The sequence below is a fragment of the Amphibalanus amphitrite genome, unplaced genomic scaffold (assembly GCF_019059575.1).
Source record: "Amphibalanus amphitrite isolate SeventyFive unplaced genomic scaffold, NRLGWU_Aamphi_draft 001140F_arrow, whole genome shotgun sequence".
Classification (NCBI taxonomy): domain Eukaryota; kingdom Metazoa; phylum Arthropoda; class Thecostraca; order Balanomorpha; family Balanidae; genus Amphibalanus; species Amphibalanus amphitrite.
In genome coordinates this window covers 1-17635 of record NW_024882634.1, presented here as the reverse complement: position 1 = coordinate 17635, position 17635 = coordinate 1, and the positions used below count along the sequence as shown (strand labels likewise).

Below are 17635 nucleotides of genomic sequence, written 5' to 3'. Positions count from 1 at the left end.
ATCGGGAGCTAAAAGCCCGCGCCGTGCTAGGGGGCGTTATCGCGCTCCCTCTCAGGTTTTTCGCAAATATCTGAAAGACGGCTGCGCGCAGCGCCGCCATTTTCAGCTTACCTTATCATGCATCTTTTTTGCACATGTTGTAAAAATGTCTGACGCGGGTGATGGAAGGTCAGGTCACCAGGTTATGCCAAGTGACCTAGCCTAGCCTAAGAAAAAGTTCAAATGCTTACCATTGCTATTTGCTATACCGACTGAACGATTGCTTTGAACCTTTCAGCGATTGATGAAAGCAACACTACTCATGAAATGTATATCTCGGAATTTCGATATATGTGACCTAAGGTCAGGTCAGTTGTGCGACGTCTCCATTAGGTAGGTAGGTATAATTAAGTCTTTGGGAGAAAACTGAAAGGCATCTCTTTTGGACGAGCGCCATTTTAGACAATATCAAGCATTGGGATACCTACATATAAAATTAACACACTGAATAAGAACATTGCACCTAGTGTGACCATTCATTATGTCCCAGAGGTCATCCCATGTCATGGAAGGTCCGCAGCAGTTTTTTTTTATAACTTTTGATAGATTCAAGCTAGAGCGATAAAAACACCTCAGCTGTGTTCAGCTCGACGATACGCATCGACTGCTATGCAGTATGACCTTTCCCGGTCAGATCATGACCTTGACCTGAGGTCAAATTCTCAAAATTACCTTTCATAAGGTCAACCTTTAGTTTGGTCGACGTGTCTCGACGACAGAAACGCAATGCTGGCAAACGTAATGTCGAGACTCTCTTGAGTCAAAAGTTAGTGCAGGAAAACATTGTTCGTAAAAAGGCTATTGTTAGAGTCTTTTGCCCTCTGAAGGCTAAACCGCTGACCTGAGGTCAAATCTGAGCGCAGCTTGCAGAAACACTTTTAAAAGGGCTATCGAATGCGCTTTTCTGCGGCGCTATAGCTCTATTGGTTTCCGAGTTATGTGCCGCTGCTTCGAAAACGAAAAATTGTTGAAACAGGCAACATTTTAACCTTTGATGACCTCTGGTGACCTGACATTCGACCTGACCTAAAAAATGACCGTTTTGTTTTCGTCCTGTTTTTTGACGATCTTTCGAATGCCGCTTATCGCGTGTCACTACGCGGCCCAGGAGCCGAGTTAGACGAGGGAGTGTGCCCCCCCTCCCTCCCCAGCAGGACACGGATAACTCAGACCACCAGCACGGCACGGGTTAAAAGTCGTAGATGGGCACCGCTACCCTAGCCAAAGATATTAGCAAAAAGGTGGCCTCAATTTACTGGTGCAGTCCTTCTCCCGGTGATGCCCCCTCCTTGTTCTGGAAGCGTCTCACTTATGCTGGTATGCCTCACTTCCCGGGGGCGCCCAACCTCTGCTTGGATCGCCTAATCCATTATGGAGAGACCCACTTTGCTTAACCCTATTAGTGGCAGGCTCCTGGCTACCCCATATTAGTGGCAGGGGGGGGGGGCTGTTTACGACCCCCCCTTGATATCTCGAGATCTAACCGGCCGATTTTCAAAATTCAAACGGCATTCGATTTGGCTCAACGAAATCTACATTTCTAAAAAAAAAAAATTAAAAAATGTCAATAGGGGGGTAGAGGGGGGTAAGAACGGGCAAATTGCAGATACATTTTAGACTGTTTATCACGGCCAGGTTTCTGAACCAATCTTAACGCAACTTTTGCCGATCGATAGAGAATGAACCAGGAATTCACATGGATCCTAAAAATATGCATTTTCAAAAATCATAGGCGGATACAGATCATTGAGATTGGGGGTACACAAAAAGTATAGTAAATAAGGTTTTTGTTGGTACTGTTTCTAAAAAGGGTGGCAATGGTCTTGTTATGTTACAATTTTCTTATGAGAGAACGACTAAAATTGTATTGGTCATGCATAGGCGGTGTCAGGGCACCTATGTTGGGAGGTAAACAATAACCCCCCTTTTTGGACGCCTGGATCCGCCTATTATAGCAAAAACGTGTCAAAAGAGGATGCACAATAACTTTGTATATGTTATCACATGATACCTTTCATTCACTGTTCGTAAAACTGGTGCAGCATCGTGATCTTCGCCCAAATGACTCGCTTCACGAATAGGACCCCCAATTCCCAGTGCTCTGGAGCCGCCCCTGGTAAAGTTATGAACTTGAAATTTTCAGGGAATGTGCCCAATTTAGTTTTAGGAAAAGTCAGAAAATTTCAGCATCGTAGCTTCAGCGGTTTCGGAGATATTCCCGAAAAACCTGAGGGGTGGATAAAAACAACCCCCCCTGCCACTAATAGGGTTAAGTCGCCTCATTTCTTCCTTCTAAGAACGACCAATTTGCTGTAGGCGGCCCACTTATCTGGGACGCCCATCTTCTGCTAGAAGTGCCCCTCTTCTTCCTGATGCGTCCCACTTCTGCTACGAGTGCACCTTTTCTGTAGGGCGCCCCTTTGCTGCTGAGGAGTCTTTTTTCTTCTGTGAATAGAGCGGCCCCTTCCTGTTGGGCGACCCAAAATTCTGCTGGAGGCGCCCCACTTCTGCCCAACTTTTGGTGGGGTGCCCCTCTCTTGCAGGGGGCACTTCTCTTTTGCTGGAGACGCCACTCTTGTGGGGGCGCCCTTCCACTGCGGGGAACGTCTCTCTTCTGCCAGAGGCACCCCTTTTCTTCTTATGGGGCTCCTGTTTTTTTTTTTCTGGGGCGAGGCGACCCTGTGCTGCTCAGAACGGGGCACACCTCTCCTTTTACTGGGGCACCGCCCCTCTGCTGGGGTTGCCCTTCCGCTGTCTCATGGGCGCCCCTCTTGGTAGAATATACTCCTTTTCTTTTTGTAATGGGGCGCCCCTCTTCTACCGGGGGCGCCCAGGGGTGAAAAATTGTATCGTTTTGTCGTTGTCGACGACAACCGAGAATATGGCGACCACGCGCAGCGCCTGAACTGATTAACTCCTTCCGCTTAGTGCGGTTAGAACTTAGAAGCGCACAATCCATCCGCCTCTGCCCACGCAACCCAATCACCTCTGGCTCTGCACACGCAAACCATTCTCCGTCCCTCCCCTCACATTGACTCGCAGTTCTCGAGTCTGTTACCTCCCGTACGCGGCGGCGGCATCCCAATGGAAAATTTCGTGGTAGCTACAGACATATTCCAACTCCCCGTAGCTATTTAGTATATACTAGCCGTTTTCACGACGGAACTATCGCAGAGGAACTTATTTGATACCTGAAAAGTACCTACTCTTTGAGGCCTTAACATCCCTCAAACTGAAATATTTTATGTTCAAAATAATTTCAGAAGTTTAAATCCGGGCATTCTTTGCCCTCAAATCACTTATTTATTTACAAACACAGCAATTTTCGGTTCTAGTAGCCCACCTTTCGACTATGAGGTATTAAATCAGCGTGGCAACTTGCTCCCTCTTTGCTCCCTCGGGTATCTAATTCCGGAATTCTTAAAAACAAGGAAAGTATATATCGAGTTCTCTTTCATACCTATTCAGTTATGTTTTAATGGTGATTAAAATATGGCAAATTTTTTAATTACATTTCATATAAGAAAACACGCAAAACAATGAAACAAAAATAACTACGGCAGATAATTACCTTCAGGTATCTAATTCCGACCAATCAGCACCTCAGTAGGATATGACGTCATACAAGAATGGTGGTGAAGGCCGTTTGCAGTCCCGGCCGGTAGGTCACGTGACCGCCGGGCGCCTCGGGTCACGCGGCGGTCGGGAGTCGGACGCGGGGCGTGGTCGCGGGCGGACGCGCGGCGATAGGCGTTATCACAAGTGTATTCGCGGCCATTGGGGCGACGTAAGAAAAGAAGAAAACAACTGGCCCCAAGAACTTTAAATTATCAGTTAGCATGCACCTTTTCCTTGATATGTTGAGAATTTACCATATAATTGTTAGAGAAAATTGCATTTAACCCTCGCCGGCCGAGGGGGGGGGGGCGGGTGCCGCCCCCCATAGGGTTTTTTTCGCGATAGCTCCGAACACGCTGGCGATAGAGAGCTGAAACTTTGCATACCTGACCTTTGATCCAAGCCGGATCTTTTGACACCAACCGCATTTTTGGGTCAGGTCAGGTCACTGACCTATGACGTCATAAGTGAACCTCTGCACGGTCTTCAGATGTCGCAACTTCGCAACGCCCTCACTGCCAGAGGAGATGTCACAGGGAAATGAAACTTGCAGGATCTAGTATCCATTATGAGTCCCACAACTTGTATATCTCGGATTTTTCCTAAAGGTCATATGAGGTCAGGTCATTTTCGTGACCTCACCATTATAAGTCAATGGGGAAAAATGAAAACTGCTATTCTGGCGCCGGGAACGATCTCCAACTATCTCAAGCACACAGAATCGTGATTTGATGCACTCCTTGCAAGGTTAGATGCGTCACTGTTGCAATGTTGACCTTGCGTGACGTCATTTATGACGTCATCAAGGTCAAATTAGTTTTTCGTCAATAACTCTTGATCAAATTGAGCTAGCGAGTCGGGAAAGGCACCAATGGACTCAGGAAGGCCTGCCGAATCGAATGATATGCGACATGACCTCTTTCGACCAACTTCGTGACCTGGGGGTGCTGACCTGACCTTGACCTGAGGTCAACACCCCAAGTTGACCTGACCCGGACAAAAAGTATATCATTCGACGCGCCTGAGCGAGGCGAACACGATGCTGCCAAAATCGGCGCTCTGCGGCCGTTTTTTGCGAAGTTATTCACCAAAAACTGAACCGTACCCTGGGGCACTTGACCTGACCTCAGAGGTCACCGGTTGACCTAGGACCTTAAAATCGGGTACCAATCTCTGCGTCTCGTAACGGCGCACACGCTCGTTTTTTCCGCGACGCGCTAGCTCCACCAGGGGCGAAACGGCGAGGGGGGGGGGTCGTACCCGCCCCCCCCCCTCGGCCGGCGCGTATGTAGAAAACTAATAGGTCCGGCGAGGGTTAAAATTTTCCATTTATGCTTTTTTCATCGTTTGCACAGTATGTTCTTTTACTAAGCTAGAAACACTAATTATAAATAGTTCCCGCATAATCAAGAACAATAGGAAAGGCTTGAAGTGAATACAATAATCTAAACGGTTTTGTAATCCATGTGAAGACACTTCTAAAATTGCCTGTAGAAATATTAAAGGCAAAAGTTCAACTTTTTCACAAGACGGATGGCTATAAACCTATTCAACGTGTGACAACTCAGCCGGTCCCATTTCGTCGCCTACAGCCCAGCTTTTCCTAGTGACCGATAGAGGCGCTGCTATCGATGTCCGCCCGTGCCGCCTAACGGGGCATCATGCTTTGCTTTGCTTGCTTTGTCAAGTCAACTTCATATAACTTACTATCGCATTCGTGTGAAAGCCAAACACTGCTCAGTGCCCTTAGAAATTGAGTTTTGGAAAGCTCAAGTCCCTATAGCTCCTCAGGTCGGCAACAGTTGAAGCCTCATCTGAACCCATGTGAAAAAACGAGGGTAAGGAACCTTGTGTTGCTTTTTCTTTTACCGTCATAATTATCTCAAACCATCACAATTTTGAGTTGCCAGTTGCCACATTGTCTGCTTCACTACATTCGTGTAAAACTTGGGTGAAGGCTGGTGGCTCAAAGAAAGGTGAAGATATTGATATTTCTTTAAGTGCCTAATCCGTGAAATATCCCGGCTTTACAAATCTACACTTTTCATTTTCTCCACGATACATTTTTTAAAACTGTTTAAATTTAATCTACATTTGTTAAAATCGGGGCTTTGGTTTTGTGTAAACTAGATCATAAAGTTTGCTATAGTTTTGTGTAACCTGATGGCTGAAGAAAATAGTAATTTTGCTAAAATGATGTGCGGAAATTTGTTGCTTTCCAAATCAAATTACTCATACCTATATTTCATTCAAAATTAGGAGGCATTATTACTGTTTTTCTTGTAACATGAACTGAGTTTGGGTACGGTGCTCCGGAAACGTTGTGGAACTTTAAGCTAGCTAGAGCAGTTTCCATAAAAATTGTTTAGATAGTTGACATGGCTTGTTGAATACTCTTTTGCTGTTTCTAAAAAAGTGAAAAAATATTTTCCTGCATTAAGCACACAAGGCATGTTATTCTCATAAGCTATCGAATGTGTGTGTGTTTTTTAAGCTGTTTTTTTAAGCTTTTAAGCTGTAACTTCAGTTACTTCACTTTAGAACATATTGCCCAGAATGCGTCACTGATCATGAGCTGGTATATCATATCATATGTAGCAAATACATAAATGAGAATAGTGTGTCATGAATTTTTGTGCATGCTTCTGGATCATCTGTAATTACATCAAAGGCTCGGCTCAAGAGTGTCCTGCCGACCAGCTTATGCCCAACCCTTTCTATCCGCAGAACGTCGCCTGCGACTCCCGCACGCCGTTTGCCCCGGCCGTCCGTACTGGTCTTCGCGCTGCGAGCCGCGCTGGAGTTCGCGGCGGCGTCGTGGAGCTCCCATCGGGACGGCGTGTGATGCCCGCGTCGAGCTTATAAGCCGTGAGCTTCGATTGGCGGCTCACGCGGTCACCAGCTGTATGTACAGCCTCGGCCCCGACGACCCCGCTAATGGCCGAGACCGGCATACCCCCGGCATGGGTCCGCTGTCCGGCGCAGCGCTGGCCGCCCGCATGCTACTTTTGGCTGTATCGCTGCCCAGCGGGAGCGCGCTCCACGCTGCGGAAGAGGTACACGTTGCCACCCGACTGAGGACCGCAACCGGATGGTGACACGTCGGCCTCTGCGCCCTGGCCGGGGCAGGCGTGACCGACGTCACAGTGGAGGAATGCCCAAACAAGACCAGCCCACCGTCGGAGCAGCATGGAAATATCATGTTCTGCCTGGACGTCGGACCCGGCGGCCGCAGTGCACCTGCACACGTGCGGAGAGGGGCGCTGGAGGCTACTCTGGAGCTTCTGCCATTCCGCGGCGCGACTGCTGGCAAAACGGCGGCGATTGAGGCGGTTGGGAACAGCTGCAGCAATGGTGATGGCGGTGATGGCGACATGGCGGTTTGGGACTTCATCTCAGCGCGGCCGCCGCCCAGGCGCCGCTGCGCCCGGCTGCTCAGCCACCTACCGGATGGCGGGTGGCCCTTACGGCCCTCACGCCCGTTCGGTCTGCGGCCACGTTGTGGGGTGGCGGTCGCGGGGTTAGCGGCGTTGGACTTCGTCCTTTATCCAGACTGCACCGTACCATCTGAACGGATGGATCTGCCAAGAAAGATGACATCCAAGGCGGCTATGAGGCGATCACAAAGCTTCACCAAGAGCTTCTCCTTCATGGAGCCGGCCGGCCGTTAAGTCGCAACACCGGCTGCCGAGTGCCAACAGCTGCGTGCGCTGGCGCCGACGCGTTGTGGGCCGCGCTGCTGACGCCCAAGCTGCGATATCAACCATCTATGAATAAGTGGCAGCGGTGGCGGCTTGTCAGTTGTTAACGTGCCTTAACAGACGTTGCGAATAGCCCGCGTTGGAATCGCATGGTTGGCAACACAACGCAAGTAAAAATGGGCTTCCTTGATGAACCTACTTTTTAAGCATTGTAGCCTTTGTAATTTTGGATGTTTTGCTGTAGATATTATTTTCTACATATATACTATATAGGCACTCACGTGCTTTAAATCGCGCAATGCAATTGAACCATGGTAAAGACAATGATAAATGAACTGAGAGCTGACATGCCCCATGCTTTGTGTGTGTATGTGTGTGTATTTTTTTGTTTTGTTTTTTGGCGAGTCGATAAAAGTGGTTTTGGACACTGGATGAGTTTTTAGGGGTGTGGTGAGGGGGCATGTAATTCCACAGACCTTCTGTCAGATTCACTAATGCAGTAGATCTGTGCGGTGTTTAGTTATCGGAGCATTCTTTGAAAGTCGTGAATAGGGCCACCGAGTACCTAAAGCCGTGATATTCCCCCACAAAAACTTCTTTTAAATAACCGGGGATAGGTACATGAGCAGAGTAAATGCTATTACGAACGCCTATCACAATGCTGAGCGAATAGGAAAATCCATAGATGGAGAATTGTGCCGCGTTACGGGTGCTCGGGCGCAGCCAATCCACCGTTACCCCAGCGGTGACCTTGACCCGCATCGTCTGTCTCGGCTCCAAAGCCAAACCGGCGTGGAATTGGGAGCGTTCGAGCACTCATGGTCCAGCGCAATTCTTCACCTAAATCCATTCCTGATACACATTTGCTTGCTCATAGTCATGTAACCCCGGTAAATTCACCCAACTTTCATATTGGTCGCTCCATAGACAGATGGCCACAGAGATCAACTTAAAAGGCCATTGTTGCATTCATTTAGTGGAGATCATTAAAGAGCCGTGACAGGCCACAAGTCGCGTGACATCATACGTGTAACGACCAATGACGTCGGCCTGCAAAACCCAATGGAAGCGGCTAGCAGCGTGCAATAAAACAGGGCGCTGCTTTCTAAATGTCTGTCGTGCGCCATAAATGAATATATTCTTTGTAGCCTGGCAACTCAGTATCTTTTTTTAACTATTGTACTAGTATTTAATAATTTCATAATTTTATAATTGTGATTACGCTTTATGTTGATATTAGTGATAAATCCTTAGATAAAGTAAATCGATGTGATATTTAATAGAAAAATAGCAAACTAACGCACCATTCATTCGAAAGCTGGGGAACCTACTAAAAAGAACTACTAAAATTCCTGAGGAACCAAAGGATCAAATGGGGATTAAATAGATGCCTGCTATTCCGTCGTGAAAACGGCCACTGCGTCGTTCGACCATCGTTCGGACGGCCGATCGGCGACCCTCATAAAGACGACCAATGGCATACCAAGTGGTCGCCGTGGTTGTCCGCTGGCGACACGTGTCTGGCAAATCTAGTACCTTCCAGGACTGCCGGCCCCTGCCCGCACCCTTCAGCGCCGCCCCCGGCCGGCGGTCAGTTAGCGTCCCCTCCAATCCGCCGGGGCTCCTTTTGTGACGTCAAACCCACCCCCGGCGGCGCCTGGGGGTAGGTCCGCGGCGGGACATCTTGAGTGGGACCGTGTCAGTGCCGGTAATGTTTTGATGAGGCCGGGGGGAGGGCACGCCATGTCATGCCCACGAGGATATGGTGGCTCAGGACTTCCGAGGTCGAGGAACACGGATCGTCGGACAATTGAGCCTGACGGCTGTGCGCCCTGCGCTATCAAAAAGGAGCGGAATTATCTTTTCCGCGGCGCTGTGCAACAGCTCTGTTATAATTGGTTCCCGAGTTGTGCGCCGGTGTTAAAAAAAAAAATGAAAGGCAATATCTTTCATTTAATGACCTCTGGTGACCTGACCTTTGACTTAGCCTATAAAACGAATGCCATATTTTCGTCCTTATTTTGAACGTTCTTTCGAATGCCGTTTACTGCTTGTCACTACGTGACCCAGGATCCGAGTTTAAAGGGCGGGGTGTTTGACCCCCCCCCCCCTCCCGAGCAGGGCGTGGAAATCAAGGACCCTCAGCGGGGCGCGGGTTAGACATCTTGAGTTGACAACCAAATAAGCCCGTTTTCCTTTGGACGACAACCACCGAAACACTTTTTCCAGCCCTGGGGGCGCCCATCTGCTGCTGGGGCGTCTGTCTTCTGCCGGATATTGTCAATGGGGCGCCCATATCCTGTTTGGCGGGCCCAACCTCTGCTGGAGGCTCCCTAGTTTTGATTAACTTTTGCTGTGGCGCCTCTTTTCTGCTGGGGCGCCCCTCTTCTGCTTGGGGCGCCCCTCTTCTGCTTGGGGCGCCCGTCTCCTGCTGGAGACCCCTCTCTTCTGCTGGGGCGCCCCTCTTCTGCCAGTGGCACCCATTTTCTTATTATGGGCCATGGGGTTCCTTTTTTGCTGGGGCGCCCATCTGCTGTCAGGGCGCCCCTCTTCTCGGAATGGGGGCGCCTCTCTCCTTTTGCTGGGGCGTCGCTCCTCTTCAGGGGGACACGTCTCCTGCTAAGGGTGCCCTTCCGCTGCCAGGGAAGGGCAGAAGGTGAAGGGGGGGGGGCGCCTCTTGAACAGAAGGTATTTTATATTCTTGTAACGAGACGCCCTCTTCTGCTGGGGGCGCCCATCTGCTGCTGGAGATGGGCGCTGATGGAGATGGAGATGGGACTCTCATCTGCTGGGAATAGGCAATTGGGCGTCACTCTCCTGCTTGGTGAGCCCAACTTCTGCTGGAGGCGCCCTATTTCTGCTGAACCTTTGCTGTGTCGCCGCTCTTATGCTCGGGGGCCGGGGCGCCCTCTCTGCCGCGGGATATGGGCGCCTTTTTCGGATGGCGGGGGGGGGGGGCGGCCGCCCCCGTCGCCCCCCCCCCTGGATCCGCGCCTGGTTTCGCAGCAACGGCGCGCGTTGGCGTTGGTGTATGTCAATAAAGCCGGTAGCGGAACGCGCCCTTTTTGGTGGAGCACCGGGAAGCCGACTACAGTCACCTTTAAACTAACCTAACTCTAGTAATTACATAGGGCACCAGTACGGACAGTGCGCCGATCGATAGGGTCACCCATCCTCTCTGCGAGTGCAAGGACCCATTCGCGTAACTTTAACCTGCATACAGATATGCAGGATAACGTAAGACCCTATTTTGAGGCTTGCTTGCCATTCTGGTTGAAATTGATAATCGCTTGCCAGTTTGGTGCGTACGAATAGCCTAACGTTACCTGAATTACTGAGACCATTCCCTATCCAATTTCAATAAGTTCATGCTCGACAGTCGACACGTTTATCACACATTCGCTCGGTTACTTAGCAAATAACACATGAAAACGTTTTCCGTTTATTAAGCAAGCCACTTGCGGACAGCCGACACAGAGTGAACCTCGCGGTTATCTCCAGATCAAACATACCTACAATACTAGTCCAATCTGCGACACTCTATGAAAATCAATGCACCGACCAGCAGCAGGGCACAGCAGCTTCAAAATATGGCGAGGAACGCATTGCGGGAACTCTAAAATCGTCACAAATACATTGGTTGTTAGACGTTGTGCAGCTTCACATTAAAACAAGACACTCTTTTCAACAACAAATAATACAGTTGGGAACAGACGGTGAGCGGGGACCGAAAAACGCCATCTTCCAACGAGTTACATCCATCGAAGAAACGCTGTTAACACCCGTTTGTCATCAATGACATTTCAATGTAAAAACAATCAATCTTAATAAATCAGAAAAGGACGAAAGCCGATAGGCGCATAAAAGCTCGAACTGTATAAAAAATTGGCAAAAATATGCACCTCTTATGTCCGCAAATTTAAAATACTTTCAGTAGTTACAAACCTACCGGTAACGGAAAAGGCCAAAAATAAAAATAAATAAAGCATTAGACATGCTCCCCCTAAACCTATAGCAGAGACAACTATAACCGTAAACTATCACTAAAATAGGCTCAGCTAATGGCATGCTAAACCTCACTCTTGTCGCCATATTACCACAAACATGAGATGCGTGGGAGAATAGCGCTCGCCAACATGTGCGGGTGGTCTCCATGTGCCATGGCATACAAAGTTGACAGTGCAACTAACACTTAATGCTTAAAAACATAATTAAGGGCAACATCTAGCAGCTTTATCTCTTCCGCGCCATACACAGCATGCTCATGCAAACTCGTGAGTGGGAAGACGTGAAACTCCAAAGTGGCGAGATCTCCATATTCCAACGCATACAAACCTATAAGTCGCCACGGTGTACAACTATTGGCAGCGTCAGCATGGATCGACCGAATGTGTCACACTTTATACCGAAAACTGTACAGTCATCACACACCACAAACATATGCACATTTTACAAGCACATTCTCACCATATGTACTCACATTTCCTCACCAATTCACCGATAATCCGCGCGACAGCCTGCTGAGCTTCCACGTCCACCCGTTTCGCCCTCCACTCCAGCGTTGCCACCTCCAAAATCCGCGCACAGCACACTCTCTCACTTGCTCACAGTCCTCTCACTCGCTCATAGTTTTCTCACTCTCTCACGCCGCATCGCCACTGATTTTCCGCCACAGTCTGACGCCGGCAGAGACGGCAGAGCGGCCACGCGCACTTTGTACCTACCGGGCGTCGGCGGCTGGTGCTCGCTCCTCACCTCTCCCCTCCTCCCTCCCTCTCTCCACTCTTCCTCATCCCTTCATCTCCCTCCTCTTCACTTCCACTTCGTCCTCCATATCTGCTGCTTACTTGTCTTGACGCCTGCCGTTCTTCTGCACGAGGCTCTCAGCCTTGGCATTGAACTGGAACACGTCTGTGAAGAAGGTTCTCGAACTGGCCGAGCGCGAGGCGGCGCTGTGAGTGCTAGAAGGACGTCGTTTGCCGCAGAGCAGCTGTCGGTAGGCCTTGCGGTAGTTACGGTTGGAGAAGGCGTAGATGAAGGGGTTGATGACAGATGACATCCAGGCCAGCACTGAGGCGATGACGTGTAGAGTCGGGTAGCGAACCTGACGGAGAAGGGGAGAGTCAGTGGAGGAGAGTCATTGGAGAAGGGGAGAGTCAGTGGAGGAGGGAAGAGTCAGTGGAGGAGAATCTGTGGAAGAGGGCAGTCAGTGGAGAAGGGGAGAGTCAGTGGAGGAGGAGTCATTGAAGAAGGGGAGAGTCAGTGGAGGAGGGAAGAGTCAGCGGAGGGGGAGAGACAGTCAATGACCGGGGAGTTACAGAGGGCGCTGCCAGCGTACAGCAGGCATGCGGCGCTCGTATCAACACGGAGGACATGATGGAGAGGCTGGTGTAGACCACGGTGACTATAAATAGTGTAGACCAGGGTATATTGAGTGAAGGGTAGGACGAACTTTGGTAGGAATTTCTAGTATAACTACTAGAAAACCTACTATATGTGGTCGGGACTAGCAAAAAGTTAGTTCAAACTAGAATATGGTAGCGCTTATGGTTGGCAGTCATGACGCGCACGTGACATTCATTTCTTAAATTTCTTAAATAACAGGTTTTAAGGGCCGATAAGTGGGCAGATACATTCAATTAGCTATTAATAATTGATTATGCACACATTCAAGAATCTACATCATTCAGTTCTAGCCAAAATCACGCGGCGCCCCTAGGATTCGAACTCACGACCCTCGGATCCGTAGCCCAATACGCTACCGACTGCGCTACCGAGGACCGCGCGCCGACGATCGGAGAGGCGGATCGCGGGTGCTGGCGTGCAGAGAAATCTTTACCCTGTACGCCGTAGAAGATCGGCTGGGTTTCGTGAAAAATGGTAGAGGAATTGTCGAAAGAAAATTCATCGATCTATCATTTGAGACTAAGAACCATTGATTCCTTCAAAGGTTGACCGAGATATCGCTCGCCGAAAACAGGCCATTTAACATGTAAACCCTATGGGCTGGTAGGAAATGTACGCCGTGGAGCGGCAGTGCTACCAACTAACTTCGGCGGGGGCCGGTGTAGACTACCAAGTCTCGAGAGGGACCTTCTGCCTAATGCTGACGCTGTGCTTCTACTGCAGCTAGTTTACAGATCAGAGGCCTCTTGCACCAAACTACCTAGCTAGGTAAAATCGAAAAACCGGTTTCAGAATAAGCTAATCTAACGGTGGTAAATTTGTTTGCAATAGCCCAATACATAATCCTACATGTGTTTGCTAAATTTTGCACGCAAATTGTTACATTTGAGACTTGGACTGGGTATACGATGCAAAATAAGCCAAGCATTGGTGCAAGAGGATTTTGGTGCAAGAGGCCTCAGCTCTTATTTGATCAAAGAAGAAAGCAGCATTCGATGACAACAACGGCATTTAATGCGAACATCTATTGACAATATAGTGATGTGAATTGTGATGGATAGATAAACAAATGATTAGATTACGTTTTGACCTAAACCCTTTTCTTCCTTGACTGGGCCAAACACGAGGACTTACATCATCGTCGTCAAACACGTTGACCAGCATCAGCGGGAAGAAGCAGGCCAGGAAGGCGAAGAAGATGGTGGCCATCATCTTGGTGATGCGCAGGTCCTCCTTTCTGGCCGCGGCATCTTTCTGTTGTCCATGCTGTACGGTGATGTTGGCCGAACCTCTGGTTCCGTGCATACTGCGGCAGAAAAACAAGCCTTTAGTTCACACGATTGTCTATAGGTGTCGCAGCAAACACTCGGCCCAGTCGTTTCTCCCAACACTGTCATCTGCCAATTCCGGTCAATTCTCGACAGACGAGCGCCGTGGCGTCGTCCGTCACTCAGCGCCGTCTCTGTCTCGTCAAGAAACAAACCGATCACCCTGAGACGACTAGATCGACACGACACGGCTATCGACGTGTTTGTTTTGCGCGGGCATCGGCCCAAATCGGGGTGACGACACCCCATGTCCCGGCGCACAGGGGCGCGCCGCGACGGTCGGTCTCTGTTTACGCATTTATACGACACAAACCAGGCGACTCTCTGGAGCCGTCCTGGACCGTCGCACGGGACCGGGGGCCGTACGGCAGAGCGACCACTGCCAACCGACCAACGGCGGCAAACACAGAGGTGTAGCTTTACTGGCACAAAGTCGGTATCCACCTCGAAATGAACCGCTATTCGCGGCAGCCTTTGAAAAGATTGTGCGTTGAAAGCTTTGGAGTCCGGTACATGTCTTGATGAGGAGATTTCTATATGTTTCAGATAAGCAACTGATGTATTTATGAAATTAGAGTCAACCACAGAAGCTGCGAAGATGTCCTTGTTTGGAAACAGCTGTTTGTCATACGTACATAAGGTTTCAGTAAGCACGCAATTAGGCTGTCATAGGATCACCAAGTATGTTCAACTAATCATGATAAGTTGTGCAATACCCACAACGCAGCAAGAATTTTCGGGAAGTACGGAACCTCACGATAACGCTTCATAAACAAGAAAAAAGCAGCGATCAGCAACAAGCCAAACCGAGCAAATCAGATATCATCACAGCCATTTTTAAATAAATATAATTATATAAGATATCAGCTGAGATCTTCACATCGCAATACCTACGCTATCGTTATTTCGAATACATCTACGCATACCGACGGTTTACAGAAACCTAAAACCGCCATCTCCGCTTCCCTTCTCCCCTGGCAGCGCCGTCGTCCGACGTTGGTCCGACGTTGCCAATACCACCGTCGTCGGAACATAAACCCATCGTCCCTGTTTGACCAGCACACGTCTAGTTTCGCTCAGAAAAGGGTAAGCACGCCTGGCAGGGAAAATAATCGCCTCCCGGATGGTCGGGCCGGGCGAGCGCCCGCTGGGCCGGTGGCGACCCGTTAGTCTTTCCATGGACGCCAGTGGCACATCTGTTATAGATCAGGAGAGGGGAACTGGATTCCCACGCCGGTACTCTTTCCTACCCTGTTAGTTATTGAGGGCTCCTTCCAATTTCTTAGCGCGCTCTCTCTCTCTCTCTCTCTCTCTCTCTCTCTCTCCTCTCTCTCTCTCTCTCTCTCTCTCTCTCTCTCTCTCTCTCTCTCCCTTCCTCCTCTCCTCTCTCCCTCTCTTCCCCTCCCAGCTCTCACCTGTGTCCTCGGATAGCACGCCGGCTGCGTCGGACCTTGATGAAGATGAGTGTGTAGCAGGTGATGATGATGACACACGGGATGAGAATACCGATGGCGAACAGCATCTTCTTGGGCGACTTGCCGTCCTTCTTGAGAATGGTACAGGAGAAGGTGCGCTCGTTGAGTCCCAGCCTGCCCCAGACCTCCAGCAGCGGTGGCATCATCATGGCAAAGCTGCACGGCGAAGGGACGGAACCGACGTCAGACAATGAGGATGTGAGCGTGGCTGTTCCATGGATGAAATAACGTTATCTATTCATGATAATATTATCTCATTCTCATCCATGGATATTTTTTCCCTTTATGTAGACGGTGGACACGAGACGCCTATAAGTCAAGTCCAAGTAAAAATGCACCGGTTTGTTACTTTTTTTGCCTAAATAACAATTGTTTATAACATAAGTCTGCCACCTAAACGTGCTGGGGAAGCATGTGCAGATGTCTCCCCTTCAAGTTAACATGAAATTGAAGGTTTCATAACAAAGCAATTCAGCTTTTTTTCGTTCGTTTGTACAATGCTATTGCGTACGCACGCAATCCATATCTATGGAATCGGACTCGTAAAAATTCCTTTTAGACCTTCCCATTTGCAAGTGACAGCTCAGGTATGCAGAATCGGCGAACGTGAGCGAGTGCATCTAAGACGAATATCCCATGACCAGCTATTACCATATTGCATAACGGGTCACCCTGAGCATTATTTTGCTCTTTGGTTATCGCATGTGTCGTGATATGTCCGATAATATTGCTCGGTGGATCCTATGTTACCTAAGATTTAAGCTATCTGTGTTGACGACAGGCTCCCCTATACGGTCATGGAATGTCATTCTGACATTATGTCACGGCATTGTGTAATGCTTTTCGAGGGCGGAATATTCCTTTTAAAGAAAAGACAATTGGCTTTCTAAGAGCAGCAAAATGTTTAGGAAAAACTGAAATACAAGCTAAGTCGCATATTTGCATTTTCTGATATAGGTACCACTAACCACAGGCTATGCCTGCGTGGTCTTCATCAATACCATTACGCTATATTGGACACCGGAGTGCATCATTTCCAGTTTATGCGTAAAAAGAACATTGACCCATTCCTCCCCTTTCGTAATAAGCCGCTCTCGTAACGCCGATACGCCTTGTGTGGTCCAGATCAAACGCAGCTCCTTATTAGGTCTGATAACGCGTTACTAAAGTTAAGTTTCACAGAAACGATGTAACCTTATCGGCAGATCGCCAGTAAACGATTATACAACTCTAGATCGAAGTGCTATGAAAAACTATGTTTTTGTCACAACTTTCTAAACAACGATGTTTCTAGTTTGACTTCAAATCAGCCTGTCATCTACTTTTTTCATTTCAGTAGCGGTACTTTTGTGAAGTCTGTAAAAATAAGCAAAGGCTCTTTATAACGTTGCCAGTGGCCACTGCAGACAACGATTTAGACGGCTCGGATAGACCGTGCAATGAGGACTGCAGGACACGATTTCATGTGATTTGTGACCATGTCGTGATTGCCCACAGCTTCAAAACACATAAATTTGCTAGTTTGCGTGTAAAAGCTTGTAAGCCTTGTAAGCTAAACGTGCTAATTATCTTATAAACGTGTTATCTTTGTGTGCACTGCTCATGCAGCCCAAGAAGCAAACATGATCTCTGATTGCAATGTTGGTTTCCGGTCATGATTTTGAACATGTGGGCCTCTCTCAAGCAGGCCCTCCTTCCTATAAACACAAACATCCGTTTACTTCATGACTCCACTCTCCAGAAAATAAACCTTTCCCAAAACGGTGCAAATTCCGTGTGCATTTTTCTACGTGCCGATGCCGACAAAGTGCCGTATCTTTGGGCGCTCGTTACCACTACTTAGTCACCAGCCGCGACGCACGTAACACGCACGTCCAGAATGTCAGAGGGCAACACTTCCGCATGCACCAGCGTTCCTTCGCGAATAGTTACCACCGCTACATACCGTTGTGCGGACCCGTATGTCACATAGTGCCTGTATGCGGGTCTGACCCGGATTTTCTGTGTTTAACTGGCCTCATGGTAACCCACCGAAGGACAGGACGATCTATATCACACTGTGGCATTG

At 48.8% G+C, this 17635-nt stretch overlaps 1 protein-coding gene across 1 annotated transcript; it reads right to left on the bottom strand.

The window, feature by feature from the left end:
- Positions 1 to 10786: 10786 nt before the first annotated feature.
- Positions 10787 to 15724, bottom strand: LOC122370522 (protein trapped in endoderm-1-like). The gene is made up of 3 exons (XM_043346186.1): positions 15508 to 15724; positions 13899 to 14070; positions 10787 to 12462 (listed from the first exon to the last, which is right to left on the bottom strand). The coding sequence occupies exons 1-3, from the start codon at positions 15714 to 15716 to the stop codon at positions 12202 to 12204; spliced, it is 642 nt and encodes a 213-aa protein (XP_043202121.1). The 5' UTR covers positions 15717 to 15724; the 3' UTR covers positions 10787 to 12201.
- Between the last annotated feature and the right edge of the window lie 1911 nt (positions 15725 to 17635).